Source organism: Crocodylus siamensis, chromosome 4, assembly GCF_052110815.1.
Source record: "Crocodylus siamensis isolate JL-2025a chromosome 4, ASM5211081v1, whole genome shotgun sequence".
Taxonomy (NCBI): domain Eukaryota; kingdom Metazoa; phylum Chordata; order Crocodylia; family Crocodylidae; genus Crocodylus; species Crocodylus siamensis.
Window position 1 is genome coordinate 236,375,401 of NC_143398.1, and position 12,397 is coordinate 236,387,797.

Here is a 12,397-nt window from a genome sequence, read left to right on the forward strand (position 1 = left end):
AAGAAATCCTGGCCTCTTGCCTACCTTCCCTTGCAGAAAAAAAAAAAATCTGTTTTTTGTATCTGCTTGCCCCAGGCATTTTGCAGCACTCGGTATCTCGGCCTTCTCCTTGTCCCGGCCTGCAACCTCTGTGCACGGGTCTGCGGCTGAGGCCGGGACTCTTCAGTCACCTCCAGCTCATCCTGGCGTCAAGGGCTTGTTTTTGCCAAACCTACGGCACCCTGAAAGATGCTTGAGGCACCCTGGGGTGCTGCAGCACCCTGGGCGGGCCTTGCTGGCTCCCCCGGTGCCAAGGGGCTCCTGCTTTTGAACACCCCCAGTAGCTTTTCCAAAGGCAGGCTCATTCCCCGCGGGGAGGCCTTCATCACACGCTGTAATGCCACCCGTGACTTCGCACCAGGAAGGCAAACGCACATTAAAAAACCCCAACCCAACCCTGGAGCACTGCCTCAGTCAGAGGCAACATTGCCTACTCATGCAAGGGCTGCCCCGTCTCTAGCTGCCTCCAGGGCTCGGGCGCCTCCTAAGGCTCCGGGCTGCCGCCGCTCCTCCCCGGAGAGGCCGGGCCCGGCGGGGAAATGAAACCGAAAGCGGGGACTGCGCTGCGGCCATGGCGGCGGAGGGGCCTGGCGGCCGGTTCGCGGTGGTGGTGGAGGGCGCGGTGGGGCCGGCGGGGCTGACCCGGGCGCTGCGCAACAAACTGCTCCGCTACTTCCAGAGCGCGCGGCGGTCCGGCGGCGGCGAGTGCGAGCTGAGGGAGCGGCGCGGGCAGGTGCTGGTCTGCTTCGCCGACGAGCGAGGTAGGGGCCTCGTCCTGCCCCGGCTGCCGCCTCTGCTGCGCCGCCCCGCGCAGCAAGGGGGCTTTGCCCCTGGGGCGCCTCCCCGGCAGAGGCGGGGACCGGCCTGGCCGGGGCGGGGGTCCCGCACCTCCCTCGGGCCGCGCCGAGCCTCGCCCGAGGGCGCGCGGGCCGCCGGCTCCCGGCAACGGCGGCGTCGGTCTTAAAGTCTGTGCTTCGCGTGAAACCCGCGTTAGTTCTCCGTCAGGTATTCGTATTTATATATACACACGCGCACCCACATGCGGTGTATGTACCCGGGGCGGGCAGTTATTTCGGCTGGACGGCCGCTTACTGAGTTTGACAGACAGCCAGGGGCAGATAAATACAGGCGTACCTCGGAGATATTGCGAGTTCGGTTCCAGGCCACCGCAATACAGCGAGTCACACGAATTTTTTGGTTTCCCAGTGCAGATAAGAGTTATGTTTACACTATACTGTAGTCTATTAAGTGTGCAATAGCATTATGTCTAAAAAAACAATGTACATACCTTAATTAAAAAATACTTTATTGCTAAAAAATGTGAGGTGAGCAAATGCTGTTGGACAAATGACGCCGATAGACTTGCTCGAGGCAGGGTTGCCACAAACCTTAATTTGTAAAAAAACGCAATATCTGCGAAGCGCAATAAAGCGAAGCGCAATAAAACGAGGTATGCCTGTATTAATTTACTAAATTTTTTAGGGGCCCCATGGGCCAGATAGAGGGGTCTGGCTGGCCGCATCCAGCCCCCAGGCCGCATTTTGCCCACCCGTGGTATATATATACACACCAACTGCTGAAACTTCCTCAGCCTGATGAAGGATTTTGAACCCAAAAGCTTGCTTAGATTTTTTTTTTCCCAACTACTTAAGTTGGTCTGATAAAAGATATCAGATTCACCCAAATAACCTTGTGTGTGTGTGTGTGTGTGTAATACACAGATAAAAATATATACATACACGTGTGAATGTGTGTGTATGTGTCTATATACACACACGTGTGTATGTGTGTGTATGTGTATATACACACACACATATATGTACATTATATATACATATATGTATGTGTGTATGCGTGTGTGTATATACACACATACATGTATGTACATAAATATATATACATACACACACACATGTATGTGTGTGCACGCGCACGCATATATATAATGAAAGAGCTAAAGTTTTCACATTCCCAAAGTGCAGACCTTAAGAACAACGCCAAAAAACCGTGAGAGTCGGCAATACTGCCCTTGTCCCTCATGTATGATCTTGGCTATGAGATCACGTCAGCACGTGCATCCTACCTTGCGTTGCTCATGTGAGGCCCTGCAGAGTTTGACCTTTCCCATCTATATGAGACCAAAAAGTGCCACATGGAGGAACGTGCCCAAGCCCGGCCTGCGACTGAGTCTTCCTCACTGAGCCACGTTCTGAGGTTGATATTGCTAACTGGAAGTGCCGAGGACGTGGGGGCTGAAGGGCCCTGGTAAGACAGCTCTAACCTGAAATGTATAAAACTTTCCACATGGCCATCATCTTAGGCCCCACCCTGGCAAAAATAGAAGTCCAAGCCAATGCTACTACCGGCACTGGGATGACAGTCAGAGACGCCAGGCGTGACCAATTAGGTCTGTGCCAGAGTGGAACAAGGCGCTAGCGTTTTGCTAGCGTTTCTTCTGCTGTTCATGAAATACTGTCAAGTATCTGGAGGAAAAGCTAACGGTGACTGGTGAGGGTGAAGCAATGAGAAGGCCAAGGCACCAAGTGCTGCAAAATGCCCAGGGCAAGCAAATTTAAAAAAGACAGAGGGGTTTTTTTTTGGTAATCTTAAATCAGTAGTGTTGCCAACTCATGATTTTTGGGCATTGGTCTTAAAGTCTATGCTTCAGGAAAACTTAGCTCTAAATATTCTTTTAAATATCTGTGAAAGAAGGAGCTGAGTTTTTCACGTTCCCAAAGCGCAGACTTTAAGAGCAACACCCAAAATCATGAGAGTTGGCAACGCTGTCAGTAGGTCGCAAACTGCTAAACAGAAAAAGGATTCTGTAGTTGGCAGGGTCCCTCGAGCTGTTGTGTAGTGCAGAGCTGCTTTGGGCTCTTAAGGCCTGTACGTTACCCCATGATGGCTTCATTATGGGTGCCTTTTTTTTTGCTCGCCTGTATAATAATTTATGAAAGGTAGATGGAGCCTCTGGACCTGCCTTATGTAAGGGCAGCAGGTAAATTGCCCAGCTCCAAGAGGAGCCCTGGAGAGGAGCTGTGACTTGGAGACTGGGGGGAGTAAGTAATGGCAGCTCACCTGTCTTTTTAGATCATGTGTGTGCAAGTGAAGTGGCTGGAGCCAGTTCAGTCCCCCCAACTCTGCCTTTCTCCAGCACTTCCTGTGCACGTACAGCATGTGAGGTGGTGGAGGACTAGCCTCGCACAATCTGCTCTCCCCAGCACCTTACTCCCACCCCAGACAGACTCCCTAGAGGTGTGGGAATGAACCTTGTACCTTGCACCTCCTTGCTTGCCTGCATCGCCACTCCAGGGTCAGTGTTTTCTGACCCCAAGGTCAGTAAAGCTCTTGCAGTGATCCTTTTGCTGTTTATTCAGTATTTGTACCCGTTAATGATGGATTTATATTTCCTAAATAGAAAAACAGGCATTTTATATGGGCCTGCTTTTACCTACCTGATGCATCATCTTCAGCAGATCCCTGATGTCCTGATGCTCAATCCCTATGCTCTTCTGTGGTCGTAAATCAGCTCCAAAGGCCTTGTCTGTGCTACCATCCTGCTAACTATAAAACTTTATTTCTGAGTAGACCTTAAAAAAGAAACAGTGAACTAACACAGGAAAATAAACCTGAAACCAAAAATACCCATTAGATGGAGCTAGAGTTCCAAAAACACTAGCAGGAAGTAGATGGATTATAGTTTTATGTGAAAGGCAAGGATTTCTTAGGGTGTATCTTTTATTGGACCAGCTAGCTAGTTGGGATAGAGTTAGACTTACGTTAGAGTTATGGTTTCATGGCATTACTGGTTTTTGATATCAGGGATAGAATAATCCATGCCCAGACTGATGTCATGAGATATATTTTGTAGGCCTGTGCAAGTAGGCAGCTATTCGATCTGGCTTCATCTAGCCACTTCGGATGCCAGGGATCCAATCCGGAGCTCTGGACCGGGTTCCTGCTTCGATTCGGCTGAAGCGGCTCCGAACCTTTGGAGCCACCTCAGAGTGGCCATAGGATATAATGGGGGATCAATGGAATATCTATAACTTTGTTGTTTTTTCTCTGATTTGGGTGAAACGTGCAGGTGGTGGCCCCTGCTGAGGTCACGAAGCATGCCAAGTTTCAAGAAGATAGGTGCAGGGGTTTGGAGGGAATTGCACCTCAAGCTGCTGTCAGGCAGAACTTGTGACATAGATGACCCTGTGTGTGTTAAGGTTCAGTGGGCTGAAGACTGTAGGGGTGGTGGCCCCTGCTGAGGCCACAAAGCCTGCCAGCTGTCAAGGAGATGGGTACAGGGGGACTCTGGCTTCTGGGGCCCTGCACCTCTGTCTGCTAATAGGCAAAACTCATGATGTGAGTGGGTAACAGTGTGTGCGTGTTAAGGTGTGCCCTTCCTGGTGCTGGGGCCTCTGCACAACACGACAGTGTGCCCCAGTGAGGCCTCCTCCTCCCCTACAGCTCAGGCTAACACCAGCAGCAGCAGCAACAGCAGTAGCAGCAGCATCAAAGGTACCCACATAGAACTGTCACAGAGCCTGTCATTTTATAAAGGAATTGACAGCAAGAAGTAAAGGTGTTGTGTTGTGTTGGACATATGATGTTACTCGTGGTGTGTCATAGCTTATCTTGTGTTTTTATGTCTATATGTTTATTATGGAAAAAAAAGTGCTTAAAAATGTATCTTTGGAAACTTTAGGGTTGAAAACCCCCTTGTCAGGCTGAGGAAGTACCTGCAGGTGGTCCTGGATGGAAGGAATAGTAAAGAAACCAGAGGCTGGCATGCAATGCAGGCAAGAAAGCCAGTCAGTAAAAATGGAAATGAAGGCGTCAGGGGGTGAGGGACAGGCTGGGAGGTGGGGCGGGGAAGTGGGATGTAGCAGCGCAGGTAAAAGTGCAGAGGTGCCTGGGGTGTCAGATGTCCAGCTGGTCGCAGTGTGCCAGACCTCCACTGTCTATATCGAGTCCATGAGTTTCTGTACCTACTACCTAGGAGGCTGATGAAGTGCAGTTCACTGTATAAGGACTTGATTGGGTCCCATTTGGCCTTACTTGGCAAACGGAGGCATAGAAAGTAATGGCCTGATCTGATTAAACAAAGTGCAGCTTGTGTCATGATTTTAAAGTTTTTTTTCTAATGACTAGCCTTTTGTTCCTATAATTTTTACAGCATTTTGTGGGAAGGAGCATGTGGGTTAGTTTTAGAGCACAGCAGTGCAACATACACACAGAGATGCATATCCCTTATACAGAGATTATAACTGTGTTTTGTTATTTGTATTTTAGTGAGGCAACAAGTTCTTCAAAGAAAGACCCATGAGCTTGACTTGGGAGAGGAAGGAAAATTAACACTCATTGTCAAGCAGCTTGAAGCACCAAGTGCTACTCAAGAGGATGTGTCTTGGAAAGAAGGCGGTCGTGAACAGGTAAAGTAGTATAATCCTAACCCAGCAAAGCTTTGAAATAAGAGGAAGAGTGTGAGGCCGTTTATTAATATTCTCCTACCATTTTTAATTTTAGGCTTTAGAGTCAGCAAGCAGATCCCCAGAGCAAGGTAAGGTACCATTCATAATACCATCTAGAAAAGAAAAAAATGAGTCTCTATAAAATGAAAATATTGGAGCTAGAGATAACAATCATCCTTCAATAATGACCTTTAATTCTGCAGGGCAGGGATGTCAAACTCATTGTGCTCAGATCTGTATCAGCTGATATGCCTCCTTAAAAATTGGCTATCAGTATTGGCCCCCAAAATCTCTATCGGTGCATCCCTATTCCAAAGGAATCTTGGCGTAAAAACAGTAGATAGAGAAGACCAGCATCAAATGTGAGGCATCTTTATACTCCTTGCAGTTTCAAGGTGTCATTTCCTGCTTCTGTGGCATGGTGGCATTGATATCCCTGTATTCAGGTTGGTTGTACCTTCACAAATTGTTATGCTAGGTTAAAAAAGCACAGTGAAAAATCCTGTTACCTGCAAAATACAAAACCACAAAGGGACTTCAGCAAGGCCTTTGACACTGTCTCTCACCCCATCCTCATTAAAAAACGAGGTGACTGTGGCATTGATACCTATACAATCAGATGGATTGCAGATTGGCTGAAGGGTCGCACTCAGAGGATGGTGGTGGATGGGTCATATTCGACCTCGGGAGAAGTGGGCAGCGGAGTCCCCCAGGGCTCGGTCCTTGGGCCCGCACTATTCAATTTCTTTATCAGCGATTTGGACGATGGGGTGAAAAGCAACCTGTTTAAATTTGCTGATGATACCAACATTTGGGGTGAGGTGAGCACACTAATAGGGAGGGAAAGATTGCAGTAAGACCTGGATAGGTTACAGGGGTGAGCTAACAAAAACAGGATGCCCTTCAATACTGACAAGTGCAGGGTGCTGCACTTGGGCAGTAGTAACCAGCAGCACATTTATAAGATGGGAAACTGCCTTCTTGAGAGCATGGAGGCAGAAAGGGATCTTGGAGTCATTATCGACTCCAAGATGAATGTGGGCCGACAATGCGAGGTCACGGTTGGCAGGGCTAAGCACACCTTGTCATGCACCCACAGATGTATCTCAAGTAGGGCCAAGGAGGTGATCCTCCCCCTCTACGCAACACTGGTCAGGCCACAGCTGGAGTACTATGTCCAGTTCTGGGCACCCCACTTCAGGAGGGATGTGGACAGCATTGAGAGGGTCCAGAGGAGGGCCACCCGCATGATCTGGGGCAAAAGGGCAGACCCTATAGTGAGAGACTGCGGGACCTGAACCTGTTCAGCCTTCACAAGAGAAGGCTGAGGGGGACCTGGTGACCGTCTGTAAACTCACTAGGGGGGACCAGAAGCGTTTGGGAGAGACCTTGTTTCCCCTAGCACCCTCTGGCATAACAAGGAATAACGGCCACAAGTTGTTGGAGAGGAGGTTTAGATTAGACATCCATAAGAACTACTTCACGGTCAGGGCGGCTAGGATCTGGAACCAACTTCCAAGGGAAGTGGTGCTGGCTCCTGCCCTGGGGGTCTTTAAGAAGAGGCCTGATGCCTACCTAGCTGGAGTCATTTGAGCCCAGTTTTTCTCCTGCCCAGGCAGGGGGTCGGACTTGAAGATCTACAAGGTCCCTTCCAACCCGATTTCTGTGATTCTATGGTTACATGACAATGGTTATTATGAAAAATTGTATCAACAGAAATTCATAACTTTACTGGACAGTGACAGATCTGGATTTAAGACTCACAGTATGGCTCATTACAGTTTAAAACATCCTCATATGGCTCATTACAGTTTAACACATACTTCTACTAATTGTCTGAGGTTCTCCCAGCTAATGAACCAGTTGGCCACTGTTAGGGTCTTCTGTTTGGCTGCCGGGGAGAGCAGCCTCCCCATTGAGTTTGACCCATGGCAGTAGACTGCTGGTCAGCTAACAGTTCTGGCCGTAGGTCAGCTGTGATTAGCCTCTCTGATGTGCAGGGATCCAGGTTTTCTGTTTCCTGTGGAAAAACGGGGAAAAAAGGCAAATTTTCCCTTTAAGTGAGAAAAACACCGATTTTTCATTTTAATGGAGAACCACGTGGATTTTCCACTTTTGCAAGGAGCAGTCTGCAGGCAGGCAGAGTTCCAGCCTGCAGCGGGCCTGGGGGGAGTGGGAGAAGGGTGGTCAAGCATAGGGGTGCCATGTGCATGTGCACACTCACAGTGGCACGTGGCCTCCAGGCAGGCTGGAGAGGAACTTCTGCAGGTAAGCTTGGCACAGGGATGGGAATTGCCATCCCCATGAGAGACAGAGGGAGTTGGGCAGGACTGGGGCTGCTGCCCAGCCCAGACAGTGCATGAGGCTTGCAGCTTAGAGCCGGAACGTGCAGCTGCAGGATCCGGGCAGAAAGTGGGACAGGGCCATGGGTGGTTCATCCGGGCAGTAGGGGGGCTCACTCCCCACTGCTGAATGCACTCCTGGTGGGGGCATGCGGGACATGTGCCCCTGCAAGCCTTGCGCTGCCTTGGCAAAGTGCCCCCTGCCCACCCAGCAGCAGCAGGGGCAGCAGTGCACAGTTGTGCACCTCTCTGTTGCTGAGTGGGCAAGGGGAACCTCACCATGGTGGTACGGGGCTCCCCTGCCCAGCCTTGCTCTGCCCTGACACACTAGGTCCCATTTGGGCTGCAGAGGCCCCAGGGAGAGCAGCAGGGTGGGGAGCCTGAGCCCATGACAGGCAGTCTGCACCCTCAACATGGGTTCTGTTCCTGCTGGGCTGCCCATTGGGGAGACACCATGGTCCACCCTGCTCTGCTGCAGCAGCTGTTGTGTGCTGCGGGCAGCAGCTGGGACCCACGAGCTGCGGCAGGGGGCAGGGAGCTGCAAACCCAGGTCCCTGGCTCCTTTAGCCCTGGCAGCTGGGGCCCCCACCACCAGGTCTGGGAGGGGTGGGCAGCTGTGGGTGGGGAGTGAGGGGTACCAGCAGGGCTGGGAGGTGGTGGCTTGGGGGTGAGGGACCTGGACCTGTGTCTTGATGAGTAAAGGGGACAGGAGGAGCTTTGATTTTCCATGATAAAAAGCCCCAAATCAAATACCAAAATTTATAGATACTTAGAATTTATTTTATTGTAGTAATGGGTAGTGGTAGGTTCTGGTAGACACCCAAATGGCTTTAAATTGCTTTATTATACTGATGGGCACTGGTAGGCTCCCAAATTGCTTTAAAGTTGTAAATATATCAATAAAACATCCCATAGGCAACCGGTAGCACTTTAATTGGGGGGGGGAGCACATGCCCCGCCCCCCAGCAACCAGTCAGGGACTCGGGTGGGGTCCCCCCCTGCACCAGCCAGGAAGTGGCCATGGCGCTTCCACTCCCAGCCAGCGGGGCACCGGCACTCCCACCTGCCCCGCCGCCTGTCGCCTAACCAGGGAACACTGGCTGTCAGGGGGTGCACCAGTGCTCTCAGGGGGTGTACATGAACCTCCTACACATCTTCACTGAAACACTGTGTTCAACTGATTTCTGTATATATAGTGGATTTTATATATATATATATATATAATCGCAGATTTGTGGGGTTTTAATCAGAGACTTTGCTGTTTTGATCAGAGAATTTGCATTTTTTAAACAGAGAACACCAAGAACCCTGCTGATCTGGTGCTCTCTGGTTTTCTTGTTCTGACCCTACTAAGCACTATTTCTGGACTCTGGCTTTTCGGAAATCCCCCTTGTATATTGTAACTCTGGCTCTGACTCTAAAACTTGACATGGCCTGTGACCTGGACTCTGCCCTTGGATTTGGTCATTTGATCCCTGACTGTAGAACCCTGATTTAGCCTGTAAATTGGACTCTGTCACTGGGTTGTTCCCTTGGATCTGGTAACTTGGATCCTAGCTCCTGCCTTTCCCCAGTGGCCCCCCAGCATGTAGGCGAGAGCACGCGTGATCCAGTTCTTACAGTTCTAGCTCAGAACTCCAAAAGATTGCCAGGTGCTGGACTAGAGAACAGTATGTTACACATAAAAACTAATCACCAGTGACAAGGCAATGTACAGTCTTCAGATTAAGAAGTTAGCTAATCAGGAGATCCTTTAGGTGTTTATTTTTAGAGGCACTTTTGGTTTTCCTGAAAGTAAAAGTCAGTCGTATTTCAGACAGCACAATACAGCAGTGTATAGCCTCCTCTCTATAAAAGCTCATTTAACGCTGTGTTTTGTGTATCTTCCCTGTTTCTAACAGTGCATACTAAAATTTAGCATCTACTCAATATATAAAAATCTCCAAAAATCTAAAATGATGTTTTGTGCCTCAGCAGTCTTTCATCTTTGTATATCTTTTACATTTTTTCGAATGGGATATATGGGCTCTTATTCTTGCCTGTGATTTTTTTCTGTAGATGCATTTTCTTTGACGTTCTGTTTATGAAGTAACTTAAGCAAAGATTCTGACTCCATTTGGTCATTTAATGGTTCAATAAAGAGAAAAGGCGAGAAGCCTTTGAAGAGAAAGAAATGGGATGACAATTTAGAAAATAAAAAGAAACAGACAAAATAATACTGAGTTTGCTCACATTTATTTGTCTAATGAAATATCATATTTTCTTGGATACTTCATGCCTGTAAATAAGTCATGCACCTTGCTTTAGAGAAGGGAGATTGAAAGGAAAAATGGTTTTGCAGAGTTACAGCTGCATACAGCAGGGACAGAGCCTAATCTTTAGGTTCTCTCACATTCTCTTTCCTGCTCTGGTAAAAGCTACATTTTAAAACCCTTTTATAGCAAATTGACAGAACTTCTTGGCTATTCACCAAAAGCTGAAACTGTTAACTGCTGCTAAAGACTAGATTCCATAGGCCGAGCTAGGATTTTGGAAAGAGCTAATGACAGTTGACAAAGCTGTGAAATGGGAAAAGAGAGACCAGGGCCAGCAAAATTCTTCACCAAAAGTGATGGGGAAAGGATAGCTTGATTAGTAGAACATCAAGATCATTAAAAAGGAGAGATCATTTCTACCTGTTGTGACGAACAATTAGCAGGAGATTCTAATAAGCGATAGACTCAATTGACTCCCTCAGTGGTGCTGAATAGAAATGCCACTGCTGCTATTCTAAGCCAAAAATAAGCTTCCCTGCTTAAAACACATGCCTCAGTTTTGGAAAGCTGTTTTTTGGGGAAAGCGGGGTGTGTGGTACAATAGTAAATACGGTATACTGATTGTGTACAGGTATGCAACACAGATTTGTTTGTATTTCTCTCAAATTAGATGGACAAAGAAAGGAAGATCCAGTACAGCATAGCACACTCCAGGAGAAAGTTATCAATGTGGGGAACATTCAGAAACACTTTGAAACAACTTCATCTCAGGTTGTACTTGAAAATGTAAAAGCATCTATCACGCAACATATGCTAATTTTGGTGTTGGAGACTATCAGCGGCTTAGGAGACCATGACTTCAGCATGGAAAGGATACCTGAAATAGATGTTGTCATAGTTACCTTCGTAAAAAGTATTGGTAAGACAAAACACATGTTGACAGTTATTTTCACATATATGTTTCAAAAGGTAGCTTTAACAGTTTCAATCAGTCCCACCAAATAAATTTTGAATACTGAATTAGGATTTAAATTGACTGCAGTCCCAGGAGAGAGATAGATGTAGGTCATATTGTGGGTAGCTCCCTTTAGAAATCTGCTTGGTGTGTATGTGAGTCAACAAGATAGTCAACATTTTAGACTGTAGAAAGAATGTGATGGAAAAGAAAACAGAAAACATTATTCTCTGTGCTTTTTAAAATGATGGTGACTTCACTTTGAATACCGTGTCTATTCTGGTCACCCCATCTTAAAGGCAAATATAAGTGGGTCAGTTCCAGTGGTGGATTTTTTAAATTATGATGGTGGGTCTATAAAAAGACTTCAAGGTAACAAAAGATTAAGATGATTAGAAGCACATTGTTTAAAACAGAAGGTATGTATAAGAGGAATTGAGTCAGAAAGAGTGCAAATATAGAAAATAAATGTTTTTTTAATCCATTTATCTTCTCCTTACCTATTTATCTTTGATTATGTTACAAGAATGAAGGGTCAGCCAGCAAAAACAACAAGATATATGTTGTTATATAATGCATAACTAGCTAAGGAACTCACTGTTACAAAACTTGTGCAATTAACACTAGGAAATGTCCCCATCATGGAAAATGGTTTCACTGAATGCATACATCGAACCAAACCACTTCCAGGAGCATTCTAGAAATCATACTTGAGCATTACAATAGTGCCATAAAAATGTTCAGTTATTAACTTTTCTGCTTTCAGATATCATGGCATTTGTGGATAAATGTACCCAACACAAGAGGATCCGGGAATTAAACATAACTGTCAGGTCTCTTGAATTGACACGGAGCATCAAGGCTGAAAATGTGCCACCTACCGTTTCTAAAGCTTATCTCACAGTCTACTTTGAAAGCCCAAAGAGTGGAGGGGGGCCAGTATCAGATGTTCAGCAGTTACCTGAGGAGAATTCAGCTATCATTACTTTTTGTGATCATAAAGGTAATACTGTCTCTATTATCTGCAAAACTTATTCTTACTAACAAATGAACACGATACTCTAAAAAGATGGTTAACTGTCGTAGTGGGTTGGAAGTAGGTTCCTGTACTTGGAAACCTTGATTTGGTATCACAGAATCAGGGTACCTAGCCCAAGTTCCAGCAGATGCTCAGTGGTTTCCAGGAACTGCAGTACAACCTCCACTCAACATTGGCCACACTACGACTTAGAGAGCTTCATTATCTCTCAGGATTTGGCTGCATTGCTTGCCATCATATGCAACTCTGACCAGAGCTGCTCGCGGCTGGATGGCAGCACCCATGCAAGCTATAAGCACCCC

At 47.2% G+C, this 12,397-nt stretch overlaps 1 protein-coding gene across 1 annotated transcript in view; it reads left to right on the top strand.

The window, feature by feature from the left end:
* The first annotated feature begins 560 nt into the window (after positions 1-560).
* The window catches only part of PARP14 (poly(ADP-ribose) polymerase family member 14), a 42,491-nt gene continuing 30,654 nt past the window's right edge, over positions 561-12,397 (top strand). The window contains exons 1-5 of the mRNA XM_090045953.1: positions 561-800; positions 5,326-5,465; positions 5,560-5,593; positions 10,772-11,020; positions 11,823-12,059. Coding sequence (XP_089902079.1) covers positions 611-800; positions 5,326-5,465; positions 5,560-5,593; positions 10,772-11,020; positions 11,823-12,059 — 850 coding nt within the window. The 5' untranslated portion in view covers positions 561-610. The remainder of the gene's footprint in view (positions 801-5,325; positions 5,466-5,559; positions 5,594-10,771; positions 11,021-11,822; positions 12,060-12,397) is intronic.